This window comes from Pleurodeles waltl, chromosome 11, assembly GCF_031143425.1.
Source record: "Pleurodeles waltl isolate 20211129_DDA chromosome 11, aPleWal1.hap1.20221129, whole genome shotgun sequence".
Taxonomy (NCBI): Eukaryota; Metazoa; Chordata; class Amphibia; order Caudata; family Salamandridae; genus Pleurodeles; species Pleurodeles waltl.
Genome location: NC_090450.1, coordinates 572214539 through 572236761, shown reverse-complemented (window position 1 = coordinate 572236761; position 22223 = coordinate 572214539). Strand labels below are relative to the sequence as shown.

Sequence of the window (22223 nt, the reverse complement as noted above, 5' to 3'; positions counted from 1 at the left end):
GACCTGCTCCCAAACCTCTTGTGCTCGCATCAGTCATGATTACACACAATTCGTGTGGATTGAAGGATTTCAAACACCCTACTTTAGATAGTTCATTCTTAACCATAAACTCATCCTCGCACTTCTCACTCCACACATATTCAACACCTTTTTTGAGCAGCCTTCGCATGTTCTCGGTTTTCGAAGCAAGGTTGGGAAGAAATTTGCCATGAAATTCCACCATACCAAAGAAAGTTAGTAATTCCTCTTTGTTCTCTGGGGAATGTAGTTTTAAAATGTTCTCAATTAAGTCCTGTTTCGGGTACAACCCAGTAGAGGTAATTTTGTGTCCCAAATATTCTATTTCTTCTTTACCAAAATAACACTTACTCAGTTTCAATGTGAGCCCATTATCCCTTAAGATACTCAACACCTTCCTTACTCTCTCTTCATGTTCCTCTCTGGTCCGTCCAAATACTAGAATATCGTCCTGAAAATACTTCACACCTTTTTCAGAACCAAACAGATTATGCATTAACCGCTGAAACACAGATGCAGCTGACACCAGCCCGAATGGCATCCTTACAAACCTAAATGTCCCAAAAGGCGTGATAAACGTGGTGAGATCCCTCGAATCTACATGAAGCATCACTTGATAAGCTGAAGCTAAATCTAATCTGCTGAAATAATTTGCTCCATGCAATAGAGTTACACTTTCCGTGATATTAGGAAGCGGAAACTGATCACTAACAACAGCCTTGTTAAGGTTTCTCAAGTCGACACACAGTCTGATTTCACCAGAGGATTTACGTGCGACAACTATGGAAGAAACCCATTCTGAAGCTTCAACAGGCTCTATATTAGCATTCTGACATAATTTGTGCAGCTCTTTCTCCACATCGTCTCTCACAGATATGGGTATGGGTCGTACTTTACAAGCCACAGGTACTGCACCATCTTTGAGTTTGATGAGATGTACATATTTGGTAAGACACCCCAAAGTGTCACTGAACACATCCCTGAACTCACGCACAAAGTCTGGTACACTTTCCACATTAACGTCAGCAGATATCTCACACACACCACTAACACTCCGCACAAAGTCTTTCTTAAGTAAGACTGGTGTAGAATTATTAGGATCCAAAATGACCTTCAGTTCCCTCTGATGAGGCCAGCTTAAGACACTGTCCCCTTTTACCGGAACATAGATTTTCGCAACAATAGTGTTAGACTTGAAGGTGATCTCAGATTCAAAGTATCCCCTCAACTCTATGGTTTGACCACCATAACCCCCCGGGATTACATCAGGGTCTTTCAACTTCACACAGTGACTCAAATACTTATAAAACATCTCATTAGACATTAAGGTTAACCATGCTCCTGAGTCAAAGAGGACTTCACACTTAATCCCACACATGGTCACAATGTCCTTTGGATACTCCTTCTTTCCTCCTTGTTCATCCACCATATTTACAGGAGGACATCTGCTTTTCTCCAGCTCTCCCACACAAGCTAAGGTGTGCTCCACACTCTTAGCAATCGTCACTACCTCTTGTAAAAAAGGATCATCCTTACTCCAAAGTTCCTGCCTAATCTTGTCACTAGAGCACTTCAGCATAAATTGATCCCTTATGCGTTCTTCTAGCGTTATTCCAAATTTGCATGTAGCCGCTAGTTTCCTTAACGCCGTTATGTACTCTACAATAGATTCACTTGGTCCTTGTTCCCTCATACCAAAATGATAGCGTTCTAAAATTGTGCTGATCTTCGGAAGATAATGCAGATCCAGTTTTTTTAAACAAAGTTCAAATTCATTTAAATCTGTCCCATCATCCTCCGGCTCAGGTAACGTCTCAAAAATCTCCAGACCTTCACTTCCTAAACAATGCATGAGAAGAGAAATTTTCCTTTTATTAGATAAAGAGGAACCACACACCCTTGTATAGTGAAGAAAGGACTTCTTCCATTTTGACCATATAATAGGTGCTTCCCCAGGTACAGTCAAGAAAAAAGGGGGTGAAGGTATATTTTGCATTTCCGTCGGTTGGATAAAACGTTGAGAAAGGTTATTCTCCCTTTTTATTTTATTATTATTGTTTTTTAATTTAAATTCCATTAGTTATTTTGTAGCCTATAACTCTCCTTAGAAAGAAATGAAGCAACAGGGCCGTTTTTTAAAGGCAATCTGGCTTGTAGTCAGACATCAAAACCCCTTTTTTCTGATCAAGTGTCCGGTGCTGGGAATATGCTGGATGTGCGTCCTGGGGAGACGCGTATAGTGACTTTAATGTTAATCAAACTGACGCGCTAAACCCAGTTTAATGGGAGCGCGAGGTACAAGGGAGCGCGTTGACACACACGCTCGCTGCAGCAGTCGCCGGCAGTCGGGTTGGAGCGTGTCCAATTTAAAAATAAACAAACACGTCGAGCAGCTGCAGGCGCTGATCACGAAATTGAAAAATGCCCAGTTTCAGTACCAATACCAATTTAAGTTCCACTACCAACTAAAGATAAAATGCACTCTTGAAATAAAAGAAGTGGTAGGAAAGTTCCTTTACCTTAAAATCTTGGTAAATAGTTATTGTTATAGAGTTTACTTCGGATCTTGATGGAAGAGCTGGATCTCTCATTCCTTTTCTATATTCCTTTTCCATTACTCTTTTATTCTTTATCCTTTTTAAAAAAAAATATAATCCGATCCAAAAGATGACAAAAGAAACTCACCAAGTAGGAGAAAAAACAAAGTCAATAAGAAAGAAACCAACCGACAGTGGCGCTCCAACGTGGGTAACAGTTGTGTTGAGATATCCTAATCCTCGTCGCCAGTGTAGAAAAGAGATCCGCAGATAATGTGTCAAAGTCTTTTTATTGTAATCCAGAATTAATATCTCATCCACAGAGATTGGCCCAGCAGCTCTGCTCACTTCATCTCCATCTCCATCTCTCTAGTCCCAACCACCACAATCTAGAATCACATGACCTGAACATTCCATGTATTGAGGGACAATACATGTATTGAGAGTGGAGGGCTACCTTCACTGCAGATGTAGATACCACACATGTGATCTTTGTTCACCGTTGGTGGACTTTCCAGTGAAGTCATGAACAATTAATACACATTTGATATACACAATCCTGGACCACATTTGTTTAAGAGAAATTCTCTCTTTTACGCACATTACGTAAAAACCTACATATGAACAAAAAATGAAGGGAAAACCAAAGGACAGTAAACAAATAGATTAAGAATGGCTGAGCAGTGATAAATTAGCCCTTGTTGTGATATTTATGTTTTGACCACCGACTTCACATTGCACCTAGCAGCACACAGTCACATTAGCAACCACCAGCTTCATTTTGCCTATTGACTTTATTTTAGCATTAGCCACTGCCACATTAAAAGCTGCAAGTAGTTTTCCACATTGTACAATGTGCACGTTTTTATTTTTGTGTTCTTTCTCACCAAGGGCTTAGGCTGATAAGAATGTACTAAGACGGCAGGGAACGGTCTTGTTTTGAATTGGCACCTTGGACTGTGGCCAAGTACCAACGTGTTATTTTCAAACCCGTCCTAAAGCAATCAGCATTTTTTGAATAATAAGCTTCTGCAGTGAGAGGGAGGTTCTAGAATTTTCCTCTCTTGTTTGTTCAAAGTATAAGAGGCAGAGGACCAGATGCACCGGGGACAGAGTGTTTGCAGATCTCAGGCATATCCAGGATGCTGGAATGTGTCATCCTTCCCGTGAGGATAATTGATCTCTCTCTCTCCTCAATCGATTCTGGGATCTGGCGATCGGATACTGAATAGGAGGGAGATGAAGCAGTTGTGCCCTTGCCTCATGGCAGGGGTGTGGAATTTATTAAAATATCTACTTGTCCAGGGGACAGGTTGCTTCTCAAATCTACTTGTCCTGTAAAAAGATCTACTTGTCCCTTTGGTGCCATGTAGTGTGGCGACAAATTATGGCAGGAATCTCATTATGTAAGAGCTCTGATAATAGCCTCTCTGATTATGCCAGGGCTACTACCATAGTAGGGCTTGAATACTTGCAGTTTCAATCCCTACTGTAGCAATTTCCTTATTTTGCCACCTTTCTGCAGATCTGCATACTGGGGCTGGAGGAAGCAGTAAGCAATAGTTCCAGGGCTGGAATGCCTTTGAGTCTGCAAACCTACTAACCTGCATGTCTTAAAGATTTTCACCAGCTTCTCTCCAATATTTTCCCATAATAAGAAAGGTTGGACATTTACTCCTGACAATGGCAGAATTAGAACTTCTTCCAGGGTTGGGAAGAAAGTGGCCGGAGGGAAAATGAACTTGCAAATGCTCAATAGATTTTCACATGAGCAAATCTACACATGCGTATTAACCCATGCTAAAATACAGTTCACAAATATTTTATAGGGGTACGACATATACCATGGGTGCACTTTTGTGACTTTCTTTAAGAATTTGGGGCCACATGTAGGTAGGTTCAGATTTGCGACCCGCAAATTGCGAGTCGCAAATCCGAATGTAGGATGGTGTCCTTGACACCATCTGTGATTCGCAAGGGCTTCGCAAATGCTCACCTAGTGAATAATCATGAGGTGGGTCGCAATTTTCGACCCCCTTGCGAATAGCGGCCCTCACAGGGATGGTGGCCTGCTGGAGACAGCAGACCACCATGTCTGACTGCTTCCTTAAAGGAAAACGAGATGCATTACAAAAACGAAAAATGAAACGTTTTCGTTTCATTTTTTCAGAGCAGGCAGTGGTCTGCAGGACCACTGCTTGCTCTGAAAAAATGTTTACAGTGACATTCACAGTGGGGAAGGGGTCCCATGGGGACCCCTTCCCTTTTGCGAAAGTGTTAGCACCCATTTGAAATGGGTGCAAACTGCGATTGGTTTGCGCCCGCGTTCGCGGTCACAAAACAATCCTACATTGCACTGCGAGTCGCAATTAGGAAGGGAACACCCCTTCCTAATTGCAAGTGGCAAACCCGTTTTGCGATTCGGTAACCAGGTTACTGAATCGCAAAACTGGGTTTGTGCATCGCAATGTGCTTTTTGCACGTCGCAAACAGCAAAAGTCGCTGTTTGCGACATGCAAAAAGCTACCTACATATGGGTCTTGGTCCCTAATTAGGTCTGGTGTTAACAAAGACATTTTGTTTTTATTAAACTTCTTTTCTCTCTCTTTCGGCTGGCTTTACTGTGAGTGATCGCATTCTGCTCTTCCACAAGGAGCATATTGGCACACAAAGTAGTTTTGTTCAGTGTCAGAAACTACAGTGGCAATCAGTGACGTAACGAAACTGGAGGGTGCCCCTTTGCAAAGAACATGGAGGAGCCCCCTCTCCAGACTCACTCAGGGCAGGTGCTGTGCTGAAGGGGCCCCCTGGAGGGCGGCTGCGGGGCCTTTGTTATGCCACTGGTGGCAACGTGTGCTTTTAGAGTTCAAAAACTTTGGGGGGGGGGGTTGCCAGTGTTTGTTACAATGTTGAGGGCCTGGTAGCTCCCACAACAATAAAGTGTTACAAAAGCCATGTCAAAACAAGACACGCATTGATGAAACTAAAAGACTTATAAAAATATGTCAGACCAGTTGGCTGTGTCAGTGTTTGTTTATTTTCATGCTTCCCATATTCGTGTTGAAAATGGTTACACTGATTTTCCATTCGAAATATTTTTGGGAAATACTAGCATGCATCAACACAACACATTTTACTAAATGACACTTCATTTGCATCTAATCAGAGAGCATTCTGGGAGCATTATACTTAGCCTCATAGCCTAAACTTTTCAAACATGTGTATACACGTTTTTTTTTTTTTTGTACTGGAACCAACGTCAGTAGTGAAGTGTGACCTTAAAATATTTATTTACAGCACTCACCCTAATAATAAAGGCTTTCAAATAATGAACCATAAATACAAGTTCGAACAGCATTACTTTTTGGAAACACATTACCTCAACTGCAGAGAGTTCCACTCTCTGTAAACAGGCAGCCAAAGGGTTTGTGCTGCAGAGGGTTGGGCCTACTTGTCCCAAGGACAAAGTAAACATAAAAACTTGTTGCCCTTGACCCCAAACAAGATGTCCCGGGCGTCGGGCGATAGGAATTCCACATCCCTGCCTCATGGTGATGCATATTTTTTAATTCATTATTTGCTTTGCATTATAATATAGATACATATATTTGCTGTTTATATTGCAATGAAGAATCATTTGTACATGTTTTCATTTCATTGCCGTGACCATTTTTAAACGTATGCTTTCAGCATGCTAATCTCCATTTACAAACCTGGAGACATGAAATAATAAATGTCTTCTTTGCACTAAGAAGTACACTCCAGAGAATTTTGTCAGTGCATGAGTGTTTCAGCTCGGTCGTTAGTGAAGCAAAACAGCCCTCTGCATATTAACAAAGTTGAGGACTCCCGATCCTTAATTAATTACAACATCATTTGCTCTACTGTAGGGATATAATTTAGGACTTCAATGAAGCGTTGTACAGTTGAGAACTAGATTAGAAGTACCTTTACCTTTTCAAACACTGGAGCTCCATTAATAATTATAACTAATGAATATAATCAAAATACATCCTCTGGAGGAAAGCTGTCAAAAATAAGGAATAAAATGGTAAAGAATTAAAGGTTAGGACAAACAGTCTCAAGAGGTTATAGGGAAAGGCCAGGCATTCAGGTGTATTGACCAACCCAATATTTTGATTCGGACCCCACAGTGAAATAGAAGACTGACATGTGGGTAACCTTTACAAAAAGAAGGCTCTTGTTCAAGATACAGCTCAGATAGAGGTGATGTATTGAGTTCACAGGAGCCACTGCATGGGTGCCAGAAGTCAAACAGCTGGCTCTCTACCAGTCATATCCCACGAATGGAATGGTGCAATGGTTTTTTCAAGTTGGGTAGGAGGCTGACATACAAAATTGCCCTCTAAGAAGACAGTAAAAGGAAGATCCCATAGCAGGCATTTTGCAACCTCTAGCTTACATACGTTCTACTGCAAACAGCCAGCCCTACTACTGCACCTTGACTAAACCTGTCTGCCCTTTGTTGGTCTAGGAGATGTACGACTGCCACATATCATGGGGAAGGCAAACAGCAGTTTTCCCATTTTGGGAAACTAGGGGGAAAAATAGAACTATGCAAGCCTCTGCGATTGAGAAGAGCTGCAAAGTTTAAGAATTTGAGGCTGCCTACAATGCTCCAAGAATGCTCTCTGATTAGATGTAAATACTCCCAGGAGCATGAAAGCAAGATTGAAAAGTAAAATGTACATAAAAAATAGAAACTGGAAGAAAAAACATTTTACTCACTAATAAGTGTAATTTTAGGTACCATTTTTGAGGCACCAATTAGCAAAATGTGTTGACACATGCTAGTATTTTCAAAGAATATTACTAATGGAAATTTGATGTAAAACCTTTCCTCAAGATTAAGGGGAACGTGGAAACAGGCAAGCATTGGTAAAGACAGTAGGTATAGCACCAATTGCCATCCTTTTGGTTTTGTCACTGAGTGTTATGTTTCACCCTAGTTTTTGTAGAACTTTGTTGTGGGAGCTACTGGACATCAGACAGGCAGAAATACCAAGACTGTTCTTGTCGTTGTGTGCTTTTGAGTGGAAAAGCTAATGCGTCTGACGCCTTCAGTCCTAAAACTCAAGAGAAGGCTGTGCTGCAGTACTCTCTCTAGTTTGCTAAATCACACTTGCAGTTCTCTGCCATTAAGTTATTTCTAGCTCGTTTCACTGTTTAAGGGTTTCCTAAAACGGCATTAAAAGTAGTATTTCTTGAGGTTATTGCCCCCTGAGGTTCGCACAGGTTTGTGGCACATATCACTGCTAGCTGCTTTAAATAAAATATGCTAAGCCTATCTGGTTCCATTCTCTAATGTTACCGTTTTTTTCCTAAAAAGGAAATAAGACTGAATCAGCTATAGTCCTAAAAGTCGGTTTATTCCTTAAATGTAATTGCATTATTTTAAACGTAAAATAAGTAAAAATCAGCTGTTCTTGCTTGGATGGAGAAGAGTAGGTTACATGCATCTTCGTTCTATTGATTAGCTGTTCACTAGTTGTCACAGAGCTAAGGTGTTTTTTTCATTTTCAAAGCTGTTTATTAACAGTCTGTGTTGATCAGAGGACCATGTTGCCAACGTCTGTGAGAACAAGAGTAGATTGTGCACATCTCAGAAAATGCGCGGGTGCACTGATATTCCACTGTCATAATGGACTCAAAATACATAGTACTCTGGTGCACTGTGGTAACCAATTTGTTAACCATGTTCTCCTAGGCATACCAAGAAATCAATAGGGACCGAGAAAGACTGTCACAGCAACGTTCCTTGGTAATCTCTGTAAGCTAAATCACAAATTTCTGTACATAGCTGCAGTAAACTTTACTTCTCAATTCCAATTCTAATTCGAGAGTGGATGCTCAATTTAGCCAAATGGCATCTGGAATAGTCCCACTGTGCTCACCAATTAGCTTCTTTTTCACGCTGGTTTTGTTCTAACCTAACAAAGAAGTCTGTTATGAGCAACTGCCAATCTCTGGTGGCTCGTAACAGAACATGATAAAAACAACTCCAATTGCCAAGAAAAAGCATTGTGAGGTGGCATGTGGGCGTCAAATTAGCAACTTGCACTATGGTATTAAAAGAACAGAGTCTTAAATGAAACTCACCTCTATACTGAAGTATCCTCTGTCCACATAGTCTCCCAGGAAGAGGTAGCGAGTGTTATTCGGAGAGCCTCCAACTTCAAATAGCTTCATCAGGTCAAAGAACTGCCCGTGAATATCTCCACATACTGGGGATGAAGCACATGGAACAAGAAAGAGTTACACCAGGAGAAAACACCAGCTGGGATAGTACTGTGTCAATTTTACCTGTGCATTCCTTCATTTCAAATAAAGTTCAAACATCCTGTATAACTCAACTGCATACTCTAACCCCTTTCGTGATCAAAGCAAAATGATCAAAACAATATACACTCCCAGCTGTACCAGCTTTAAATGCTAGTATATAAACGGTAAAGTGGGCATGGATTTCTATTCCCTGGAGTTTGGTCCAAGCAGATTCACCAGTGTCAGGAGCCAAGTGAAAACTACCTTCTCCTAATTAAGTTATTAAACAATTCACATGCATGGAGTCCAAATAATGATTTGAACATAGCTACTCTCCTGCTCTGATAGACATTATACCATGTGAAGGAGAGTACCTAACACAAGACAATAAACTTGTTTACATCTCACACGGTCACAGAACAGCAAGTGGACAAAGATTTTACATCACAAGGTAATCACAAAAACAATTGTATTCTTATTGTCTTTTTAATTCGGCCTACGGGCTTACAGTAAATCATGATTTTAATTATTGTGCTAACAAATAAGATGATCCAACCTGTAATGGGTGCCTCCACTTCAATCATTGTCTTCTCATGCCTGAGAATGGCAGCCCCATCATCAATAATCTTGAGTGCAACATCCTCCTCCAGCCGGCCTTCTTTTATAAAATGGGTTTTTAAAATATCAAGCCTGGGTCTGCCATCCTCAAATACTTCCTTCATAGGGAGCCGCAACGTGGGAGGGAATGGAACTGCTATGGAGAGACAAGAGAGAAGAGAGAAAGATATTGGCACACATATAAAACACATGTGATGGGCAGCAGTAAGAAAGGATTAGATCAACTCATTAACAAGATTCATTCAGAAAGCAAGGAGCCAAATAGGCATGCCTTCAATGAGGGTTAACATGCTACCAATTTATACGCATTCCTTTCTGCTTAGGGTATACTTATTGAGAAATGTATGTAATATGGCTCTAAGCAATTCTCTCCAAATAACTAACTTTTCCACTCAATCTTTCTACCTCCTATAGAGAAAACTCCTAAGAAAGGATTATCACATACACCCTTGTTGGTTCTCAGCAGTCAACCAACAACATTATCCACTATATAATCTTGTGCAAGACCAACAACTGATGAAGAAATATTCCCCCCTGTGCATGGGATGTTAATAGCCCAGAAATTGAGCAATTTCTTAGTCGAATTTCTTTTAACAATCCCAGCAGAGAAAAACTCCTTCTCAAAACAATATGTAATAGTCAACAAAGTGCTCCATACCAAGCCAAGGTAATGGAAATGTCCAGTTCCTACTCACAATTAGGTCTGTACATAGGGACTTACTTTCACACCTGGCATTCTACGACTTCTCCAACTAGTCTTTTAATCCAGAAGTTTCACAACATCTCATCATACGTGACAGTCTGTCCTTGGTCACGTCGTTCCTCTCACAGGAACCCTATGCCCCCCAGTCAACACCTAGTAATTTGTCACAACACCATTAGCTTTTATCAACAATCATTTTAGGTCTTGCCTCAAAAGTAGCAGTTTGTCCCGGCCTGTAATCTACTTGACAGCATCTGTTTTCACTCCCACCATGCTTGCCAAGACCTCCATGGTGTCCCTTACCACTTGACTGTGTGTTACAGGGCACCTGACCAGAGGAACAAACATTTCATGGGCTATGTTGCCTTTCAGAATGGGTAGCAGTCTGTCATTGGTCATATTTAATTCACTGACAAATCTTTGTGACATCCCACAATACGTGTTTGTCTGTAGCTGATCCCCTCAGCTTTGCTGACCAGACTCTGTGACTTCCCAAGACTGCTGGCAGTCTTTTACTGCTTCCCGTAGGGCTGTTTAGGAACTCTAAAGACCTCTATCACATGGTACTCAATCACTGCACCCACGAGCTCTAAATCCCTTCCCAAAACCTCAAACACTTGACCTCAGAACTGTCTCATTTGGCAGTGGCAGTCTGAAACCACCTCTATTTGCACAGCTTACCAAAATTTGCATGGCTTTCCAGTACACATTTTTTTAATTACTCACTGCTTTCATTAGTTTTGCTGACTGGAATTTCCAAGGCTTCAATGGTCAAAAGACGACATATACCACTTTCTGCTTTGCTATACATTTGATATAGTGTTTCCTATTGTGTATCTTTTTTTCTCCTTAAGGATGAGAACAAGTCAGAAATACAGACAGACATCTGAAGCATGCAGCGTCCTTTGTATTGTTTTAATAATCTGGCAATGATGACCTTATGTTCTCAACCAATTTTATTTCAAAATATAAAACAGTGCATTCAAATGAGTTTGACATACCCAACCCAAAAAACAATAAGACCCCCCCGAAAAGGCAATTAAAAAAACATATCATGGTCACTTAAGTGAAAATGAACTACTATCTAATGCTCCAACAGAAGGCAAAAAAGCAGTAGCTGCAAGACACACCACTGATAATTTGGTTGCATAAGAAGTTCATGACTAACCGTATGTCCTGCCACCATTTCTCAGAAAAAAAAAATATGACAGGAGAATATTTAAATGACCAGAAATGCTCTTATACTTATATACATAACTTAAGATTCTCTCAGTGACATATTCATAAATGTGAACTAACACATATGACCTTAACATTTGGCAAACTCCTTTAAGACTGGTGCTTCCTTGAAATAAATGCTTATTTTCCTAGGAGTGTCTACCAGAAATAATTCCATGCAAAATTACCTCACGTCCTCAAATTACCTCAGGTCCTGAACGTCTGAATGTGCCTTATAGTAAAATGAGGTTTCCAACCTGTACCTAGGAACAGGTCCAACAATCTATTTACTTTTGATTTTAAGAGATCACTAAAAGAGAAAAGTGTTTGAGTGGAAATTGATTCAAGGACTATAAATCCAATTCACACTGCATCACATCACACTTAGGGGAGTGGAGGTTCAAGCTCTTATGTTACCTTATGCTAATGCCATCAAGTGCCTAAAAATATACAATACACACCTGTCACCCTTAATGGAACCTGTAATGGAGACCAGAAGAACCTTCGCATTTTGGGTGAAATCATACATTGATATAAGGAATTTAACCTCAATTCGCTGTGGCACTTATTCTTAAAATTAGGAACTACACATTGGCATTCTCAATATGGCTTTGCATAACTTCAGCTGAACCACTTTTTTTTGCCTCTTTTCCCAAGAATGTTATATTGGTTTCGTTCAAGTTCACCCCGATCCTCTTGATTTCACAACAGTTTAGCATCAGCATTCTGTGCAGCCACATTAGCTGAACATTGTAGCATATCACCCACCATATAAACCAACGACCAAAAGGTGCATAAAGACATTTGCTAACTTAATCTGCGTAGTTAATGTACTATTTTTGCATTATTTGGCATCATGTATCAAAATGAAGTTTTGATCAGCATATATATGAGTTAACTGTTTAGCCTTCATTTTCATGATTTGTGCCGGAAAGGTTAGTCACCAAACGAAAATGAGGTAATTAGTGGTTGGCTGTTGAAGTCCACAAAACAAGATTATAAACTAATACAATTTTGCTGTGGTGTACCAGACTACAGTATATAATGTATGCTTATACGTATGTGGCCGCTGGGTTCTAAAAGAAAGTGGGCTGTTACTGTGTCATGTGGTGTTTTTAAAAACTTGTGTCTTCACTTCTTTCATTTGTCCCGCCAAAGGAACAAATTGGTCTCACAAAGATGAGTGCATGAGCTGCATTCTATTTTTTTCACATTTTTTCTTTGCACTTCATCTTACATACAGTCATACATAACTGTTCTGCTTTGGTTTGTCTTATATACCATTGTATACTGCACAGCGTGGAGAGTGTGCTAAATCACATAATATAGCACACAATAGTTTGATCAGTGCAGACTTTATGTTGTGTTAAACTACAAACGAAATTCGACATGTAACATGTTTGTCGGCAAAGAGATCTCATATGAGTGGTGGCTAATTGACGTGCATGTCAGAATCCGGGTCAGTGGATGTTTGAGGCAGTAGACTATCTAAAACATGTCTGGCCTACATTGTTTGTACTGTTGCGTTTGGGACATTGTCACATAGTTTGCAGTCCTCCGTTCCCACAAAGGAGCCAGTCCGCTGCTACCAGACTTTCTCATGCCCCTGTTCTTTCGTCATCTCTCAGTGCCAGCTCTGCAGCAATTGTCCATTTTTATGGGCGAGCGCAAAGCGCTCCGTCCATAAAGTAATCTCTCTTTGGGCTTCAAACCATGCCCAGGTCAAGTCAGTCTCTTTCATTTGTTCCTGGGCTTGCTCTTTAAAATCTGCTTGCTTTCATTTGTGAAAGGCATGCATATGTCATGCCTTTTCCGGTGTTTAGCCCGCCTACACAGCACCGGTAAACTACTAGAAACATACGAGGCTCGATGTTTTGAGCCTGGTTTCTGGACTACTTTATCTGTTAATTTTCCCCGCAGCGCGACCGCGCTGGGGTTTACATAGCGCAATCGCACTGTGGTTTTTTTCTTTTAATTTGTGTGACAAAAAAAGTTAGGTTAGGAGTTTACAACGCAAATAGCTCCAACTCAAGCAAATGCGAGCCCCGTTGCATTGAAAATGCTTGTTTAGGGTTGCGCGCACAAGCGCTCCGTCCCTGTTGTAATCGCTTTGGGCATGGGTCCTGGGCTTGCCTTTTAAAATCCGCTTGATTTCATTAGTGAAAGGCATGCATAAGTCATGCCTTTTCTGGTGTTTAGCCCTCCGCGAGCGCACCGGCCAACTACTGAAAACATAGGAGGCTCCATGTTTTCAGCAAGGTTGCCCGACTACTTTAGCTTTTCATTTTCCACTCGCATTGGGTTTTATATAGCGTGATTCGCGCTCGGATTTTCGTTTTTCAATTTCAGCGCAATCGCGCTCTTTTTTTCTTTCAGTTTGTGTGGCAAGAAAAGTCTGGTTAGGAGTTCACAACGCTAATATTTAACTTGAGCAAATGCAAGACCCGTTGCATTGCAAATGCTTGTTCTTCCTTGCTCTTCCATTTACAGTGGAGGGAGGAGCTCTCCTGAAGATCTGTGTGGCACAATGGTTAGAGCGGCAGACCCTGATGCAGAGATCTGGCCAGGGTTCAAATCCCGCCTCGGCGGGTCTTGGGCTAAATTCCTTTGGACCAGCTAATTCTCGCCTCAGTGCCTAATCTAATTAATGGGTCCCACTCTGTAACTCTGGGCAATAGCTTGCTTAATCTCCACAACAGCCCTCACAGCGCTTGGATGCCTGGCTTCACCCTGGGGCTGTCCAGGAGTGGGTGCCTCACAGGGAAAAGCCAGGAGGGGTTCCACAGCGGTATGCATACAGCGCCTTGAGACCCTAACATGTGAGTAGTGCGCTATACAAGTGCGAAGTTTACAGAAGTTTTACAGATCTCCACTGCTTCGTTAATGCTCTTTTTGCCAATACCAGAGCAACAAATAAATTTAGCGGCTGAACTTTGGATTTTAGGTAAAGGCCCAGGGGGAATATAGGACTAGCTGCATTCTAATAACTCCTCATGCACTGCTGTGCCATGATTTATATATTTTCTGTTCCCAAGCTCTTTTTGTTCTCTCCATTTCCCGGTTTGTTACTATAATATTGCCTTTCTTCATATGTTTGTCGACATTAAAATAGAGGAAGGATAGAATTATTTATTTTTTTCAACTGAACGAATAGGGCTGCTAAGCAAGGACCCATAAGAGGAGTGCACCAAATTACAGTCAATAGAAAGTAATTTATCCTTGAATAGTGACAGCGAATAGTAGAATAGAAAGAATAAGCTCCGACGCTGGGGTGACAAGACCCAGTCGACCTCTCAAGGTGACGATCACTTGATATATTCGAGTTGTATACATCCACACTTTGTTGATGGTATCTATATTTGTGGCGGGAATACAAGTGAAATCTCCAGATAAGATAGACGGACCTTTAAGCTTGCAGAGTATATGATAATAGATAACCGGTGCATTAGTGCTAAGCATGGAGTTTGTGGATAAAAGGTAAGTATGGTGACGCCTTCTAAGAAGGATACTACGATTGTGACAAAATGTTTTTTTCCTTATGTGCGAAAGTATGTTTTGCACTTTGTACAATATTCTAGTCTCCTATAGACAAAAAAAAAAGTTGAGTTTAAGATGCATAAGTTCAGGTTTTAATAAAGTTTAAGGCAGGCATTTAGACCTTTTACAATGAGGGATACTATTATTTCCTTGCTATATAGGAGAGTAAATCAAGAAGTACGAGCAGACTGAAGTTCATTGCAGGTGCTGTTCTATATGCACAGTAGTGCTATTTGTCCTTCCCCGAACCAACATCCCTCCCTTGGGCTCTTCAGATCCAATCTCCTTCCCCTTAATTACATTACCTTCTGAATCCACAGGAACGCCATTGGTTAGCGCGTGCCTGCCGTTGGCCGCTCGGGGTCTGCTCGTGTACTGAAACCGCTGTGATTCACACAGTCCTACGCCACCTTCATCATTTGCTTGCTGGAGCCACCTGGAATTGGATAAGCCTTACATTTGCTGCCACTGTCTGATCTGCCAAGTGTACTGTGCGTGGCAGCACAGGTATAGGTTGGCTTGACATTGCTTTTCCCTTGCCGCCCTGACACTCTCGTTGAGATTTATGGTGTCTGGCACAGTCTGGATGCCGCCTGGGGCCTTTGGAGGCTGATAAGGGAACTGCAGTTCCTTTGGCTTGGTCCAGCCTCGCTCCTATCTTAGGGCGGTTTAAGAAGGCTACTACACCGCTCAGCCATCACAACACATGGAATTTGAAGTGCAGGGAGTATTAAATCACAGGGTTACCCCTGGCATACTCATGAAGCAGCTGGCACAAGGAACTGGTCTTTCGGTGGCGGAGGTGGCAATGCAGCACAGTCACAGTTTTGCATGTAGGAGGTAAGTGAATCACTTTTTGATAGTGCCTCAATATTCTTTTTTCCTCAACTGGTTTGAAACGTTTCTGCCATCTCCGGACTAGGCTGACCTGGCATGCCCTCACAAAGGGAAAACATGTGGTAAACCCCTATCTAACCATAAAAAAACATAAAAGTGATGGTGCGGTGTTAGTATGCTCGGAGCCAGAGACACTCCTGCCCTTGAAAGTATCTCGCCCTTATGTCGTGACGGGGCAAGTCAAGCAACCCTTGACTATTTACCTGCTTTTGGAACTATGCAATCCTCTGCAAAATCCCTGGCAGTATCAATTAAGGACTCAGAGGCAAATACTGCTGAGGTCCTGAAATGTTTCCCACAAACAGGTGGATATCAGGAGTTATTAGTCCACTGGAAAAAGAAACCTTGGACTTACCTGAGAATTTAGAGACGCTGCATCTTCACCTCTCCTCCTCACCTTCCCTTTTTCGCCCAGCTAACTTAGTTTTGCAAGTACAGAACCGGGGCAAGGTAGGGTAGTGAGGAGAATATAAGTAGTAGGAACACCCTGGCATTACCTGAAATTGGATGATTTAGGGGACCAGCAGCGATTAAGGCAACTATGGCCAATGCGCCCCTCTATGTTGTGGGCCCAGGATCTTTGGCAACCTCTGCTGTAAATCTCTGGTCTTTTCTGTCTGGCCAATCACCGATGCTGGATGTGCTTCTATTAATGCAAAAAACCTTGCAAGGTCTCCTAGAATCATCTTGCCACAAGTGAAGCTTTGAGAGCAGAGGCGGGTACACTTAAATACATTTTCAACAAACTAAAGGCAATAAACTCCTGTATGCCTTCACTTGTAACACCGGTAGCCGCCCAGCCCCAGGGACTAGACGAGGTGGCCATGAGGAGAATGGGGACGGGTGGGGCAGAGGACTCAAGGTCCTGTGTATATATATCGAGAACACCCATATTAGTAAGAAGGTGGTATTATGGGTGGGCCAGTAACAGGCACCTGGGGCGCTGCACTGGTAGGAAAAGTAGCAAGATAGTTGGAATTTTACCTAACACCCCTAAGGAAGTTAGTTAGGCCATCTGGTGGAAAATTATGTCAGCCTGGAAAGAACCAAGGGGAAATAAGTCACGAGAAAGGGGTGAGGGAAGGGAATAAGAGCTTGGTAAAAGGGGTGCCTGCTTATGCTAACATCCACAGCAGAGGCACCTGTATCCCACCCAATAAGTCGGGAAGGAAGGGTAGCATAGGACCAGGAAGAGTGGTCATGGGGTTGGGAGAAATGCCACCCTTCAGCTAGATAAGTGCGCCAACACTAGGAAATGCCTAAATTCTACTCAAATCTGAAATGGACCTCAAGCAAACAGATCCCCTAAAGAAATATATCTGCATCTTGAAGGGACACGGAAGGGGAAGAGAGTAAGCAAGTGGCGCCACTGAATAGGTCAAGCCTGTTAAATGCATTTGCAGCCTGCAAGGCTTTAAGAGCTGGTCACAACGAGAGAAAGGAAGCAGGTAGCTTTCAGAGAATCTGTGCAGGGGAAGAGAAGTCACAATGGTTACCTTTAGCTCCCTAGTTTGTGATGGTCTGGTATTGAAGGCAAGGGACAAGCTTTTAAAATGAGGCTTAAGAATAGTTCCTACTGCAGAAGTAGAGTCACCCCAAGTTGAATTGCCCCTATTGGTCAATCACACTGGACTTAACTTGGAACAACTGTAGATGGTAACTGAGGTGAATTGGTAAGTGACTTCTTCCTCGCACTGTGGGCTATAATTGTGGTATGTTGGCAGTAACCATTCCTGCAATCCCATATGATGGAGTTGTGGGCTCCATCCCCCTGCGCAATAGATTTGTGCGTCTAAGCGTGCATAGGGAGAGTGTCTCCTCCTGGAGGGTAGAGGGGGAGGGAAAGATGGATTATGTTGTTGCCACACCCGCCAACCTGGGAGTCTTTTCGTGGAAAGTTTATGGGCTGGCTAATCTCAAAGGAACAATACTAGGATTTGGGAGGGGAATGAGGTAATCTGCTTTCAGGAGGCCTGGTTGGCAGGTGAGCAATTTCATCTGAGTGGTTTCATGCAATTTGTAAAAAGGGGAGCCAAAGAGGGGCACGGGTGCTTAAAAGGTGGGCTGATAAACTTGGTTTCTACTAAGTGCAGCAAAGAGACCAAAGTAATACTGACCACTAGTGACTGGCTCATGGCTTGTCTGCTAGACAAGTATGATGGCTGTTAATTAATAGGCTGCTAGTTATTAATGTGTACATAAACCAATGGGGCTCCCGGAAGAAAATGTGGGAGGCTTTATATATGAATTTGTTAGCCTTGGCAGTGCTCCTTCGATCTTCTTAGTAGGGGATTTCAACCATCGACTAGCGCCTGCCCAGGTTGAGGCTGGCGGCAGCTACATGCATGAGAGCTATGGCATCCAAAGTACAAGTTTTCCAGATTGCATTCAAACAAAGTATGATCTACGTTAGTAAATCTCTCTGAGGTAGGTTTTGTTTGCTTAAATGGCTGGTTTAGGGGGAGGGGAGCATTCCTGTGAAACAAAAATATGTGTATGGCAATCCAAGATGTCCGACTGCCCACACGTTTACACAGGCATGGATTTTCAACACCTATGCAAGCTTTGAGATCCAAAACCTAAGGGGCAGTGATCACTGGGCCTTAGAAATGATATTTTACGGGGTTCATGTTTTGAGAGAGCGGGTGATGCCGATCGAAGTACCATTCCCTAAATGTGTGACGACAAGAATCGATGAAAGATATATGTACCTCTTATCGCAATTCCAAGTTATGTATGATCTGGGACTGATTGGGGATTCTGGCCCTAATACACTGAAATGGGATTCTAAAACCATCTCCGAGTTAAACATTTGAACCCGTACGACCGACCCTTATCCCCACCCCCACCAACTGTTAGTCTTTGTAAAAAAAGGACGGAGACAGGTTAAGGCAGCCCTGGTTTAATAGAGAGTGCCTAACAGCTAGGAAGAAGGTGGGGAAAGCAGTAGGGCGAAGGGCTTGTTAGGTAGAAAGATGGCCACAACTGTATAAGACAGGAGTATGATGCACTGATCAGTGCCAAGAAGCAGGCTGATTATAAGTCTAAATGGGATTCAATTGATTTGTACTCTCAAGGAGAAGGACTTGAAAACATTTTAGAAGATAGTTCAGAAAGGGCGTGCAAGGCTAAATACCCCAGTAAGGTGTATGGTGCCTGAAAATACTTGGGTGATCCACCTAAATAATATAAAGCTAGAGATGTAACTGTGAGAGGAGCCTGGCCCTTAATAGGAGAGAGGCCCCTGGAGTCCTTCTCAGTACAATATCTAGTAACACTTACAGCTTCCCTAAAACTAACAAAGGCCACCCGTCCTGATATTCTTCCGGCAATTGCAAAAAAGTTGAATCCAGTTTGGTAAGCAATCGTTTCCAAAGCCTTTATATTTATAACAAAGGCCAGTGCATTTCTGTCAAGTTTGAAAGGTGCAATCATTAATCTAATACATAAAAAAGGGGAGACAAACGACCTGTGTAACTTTCGTTTGATAAGCCTCTTTGACGTAGGTGCTAAACTATACTCCAAGGTAATAATCATCTCCTTGGAGAACTGGATTGAGGGTAATGATATTGTCCCTTTGGAACAGGTGGGCTTCAAGCTAGGGCATTCAATGCTTGGTCACTGTTTTAGATAGTGGGTTCTGGGGAAAAAAGCGATTGAATCAACAGGGAATTTATATTACTGTTTTGCTGATTTTAATCTGCTTTTGATTTAGTGGATCGTAGTATCCTTTGGAAAAAGTTGTCAAATTTCTATCCCCTCCCTCCAGTTTATTAGCAATACTCCAGGAACTTCATTCACAAAAATGGGCCCAAGTGGAGCTCGATCTAAACTGGGCCCTTTCGAAAAAATCTCCTTAAATAACGACAGGGATGTGTTTTGGCCCTTACGCTGTTCTTGGTTTCTTGCAGATCGTCCAACTATATTAGCAAACACCAACTCCTTCTAACCAAATATGGGGTGTAGACATATTTCATGAATCTTTTACGCGAATGACATGGCTATTCTAGATTTGACCCAGGGAGGCCTTCAGAGGAAATGTCTTAGATTGAATAACTATTGTGAGGCAAATAACCTGGTCAACTTGGAAAAAAAGAAAAAATATTATGTTTGGGAAAAATATTAAACCGTACAACTGGTCATTGGGGATTAGGAAGGTAGAGGTGGTTACACCTTATAAATATCTAGGAACTAGGAATGATGTTTACCAAGAAACTGAATTGGGCCCTACATAAGGAAACTGCGTGGAGACACAAGCAGTCTCGACTATAGGAGGACTGGGGCGGTTTAAGAACCTATTTGGTGGTCCCTCCTATTGCCCGCTCGTAACTGCCTATAATGCATTGATGCTCTCAAAATGTCTGTATGGGGCAGAGTTAGTGGTCTACAGGTTAGAGACAAGTTGGGGAGGGGGCAAATGTTTGAAAAAACTGTTTGGTCTGCCCAATTGTTTGATGGCCACGGCAAAAAGATTGTAAGGGGATTTGCAATCTTAGAATTCCCTGGCCAATACATCAACTCCGAGGTTCTGGGATAAACTGTGGACCTCGGAGGCACTAAAGGTATTGTGCCTGTGTGAAAGAGAAATTGTAAAGAGTGATTTACGAAGGGCGGTTTAGATTAGGGAAAATTGCTGTGGCCTTAAAATTGAAAAATTTCTAATTGGGAGAGGCTGCTCTCTTTACAAAAGATGATCTGAAAAGAGCTTCCTAAAAAGAGTCAAGGTTGACTGACCTAGGGTATGTAATGAGTAAATCCTCAGAAAATCAAATGCTGGAATCCTGGGGTAATCAGAGAATATTCCCATACATAGCTGCTTTGCCTAATGCCCAGTTACGCTTTTTACTTCTGAAATCCCAGATTGCCTTGGATGTGCGTTAAGACCTAGAGAAGTTTAATGTACTTTTGAATGCTGAGAAATATATGTGTGGCCTAGGAGTTCAAAATTTTAATGTTCATCTTTTATTAGATTGCTCACATTTTTATAGCATTCGCAGTGAATTTTTAAAACCAGTTTCTAAAAAAAATAGACAAAGCACTTGCGACACACAAGTAATTTTTCGATGTTGCTTGTGCTAAGACCTTAAAAGCAACTTTGGCCTAAGAGTTCTGCGTTTCTGTATTATGGTTGGAGGACATATACAAAGGACTGGATGTTAGAAGCTATTTAGAGCCAAGTGTATAATTTTTTTGCTGAGCAGAGAAGAGTCAGGGTCCCAGGGTAGTTGACGGAGGGGAGGGGAAGGGAGGAGAGGGAGTTGGGGGGCATGCGGGTGAGGTATTATGATTTTATAATTTTGCTGATTTATATATGTATTTATTGTTTTGAAGACTTTGTTTAAACAAAATAAACTTTTTATATTACCTTCCTGCTCTCCTTGCCACTCCCATCCAAACCTTTGACCACACACCTCATTCCACAGTCACCTCTTGTAGCCCTCCCTATCCTACACAGCCACTTAATAGGGTTCTCCCTACCCCCTTCTGGATGCATCTGTTTAAACTGTGGCAATATGGTGGCAGTCTCGAGGGTGCTTATCCCACTGGCGTAACCTAAGGTGGCATAGATAAAGTTATTTTAAATATTACTAAATTAATGTATCAGCAAGAGGAGCATAAAGACAAAAACAGAGGCACTATGAAATAAACAGTTTTGCTTGAGCTACAGCTGGGAAAAAGCTGAAAGGAACCGTTGCAGTTGATTCTGGGGACGGCCCAAGTGACTAACATGGCTAGGGTGGAGGGAGAATGGAAATCTGGGATAAGGACTCTCCTCTCTCAGTGGTGGTCTTCAGTTTCCCAGGTGAAGTGAGGAAATATGGAAAAGGTATAGCCTTACTTGGTAGGTATCTATCATATTTCTCTAGTGAGAGATGGATCTTCCCCTTGCTGTTGATATCTCTGAAGGAGACAATGGGACAGGGTCTGGCAGATGGTACACCGAAGCTCTGGGTATGGAGGAGTTTTGCGTATCATGTACATACAGACTCAGAAGATCTGCTAACAAAGTAATCATATAGGGATCAGCACCCCCCTTGCCACCAATTGGATATCTACAATTCATAAATTTGATCACTGAGACCTCTTTTCTAAGTCTTCACATCTGCTAGCTAAAATTTTCATTTAGTGCCAAGTATCTCATCTAGTGAACCCTCAATTTATTTTACCACTGGATTATTCTATTTCAGTCTTGGTATGTGATTCGAGGAAGGAGGTTACTTACTCATCTATAATGTGAAACTGTTGTTTTAAATCGTCAAATCTAGAGCTTGCTCAGTTTGTTTTTTACTGGCTCTGGTTTATTTCAGGACCGTTTTGGAACATGGTCTCAGTTTAAGTGGAGACTGAGGATCAGATACTTTGGCATTCTGAGTCCATGGTATACGAGTCTGTATATTTTTATTGGGAGGCTG

General features: G+C 41.9%; 1 protein-coding gene across 1 annotated transcript in view; it reads right to left on the bottom strand.

The window, feature by feature from the left end:
* Nucleotides 1–22223, bottom strand: part of PPP3CC (protein phosphatase 3 catalytic subunit gamma) — a 548773-nt gene that overhangs the window by 345521 nt on the left and 181029 nt on the right. The window contains exons 2-3 of the mRNA XM_069214030.1: nt 9394–9591; nt 8676–8800 (exon numbers count right to left, since the gene is read on the bottom strand). Coding sequence (XP_069070131.1) covers nt 8676–8800; nt 9394–9591 — 323 coding nt within the window. The remainder of the gene's footprint in view (nt 1–8675; nt 8801–9393; nt 9592–22223) is intronic.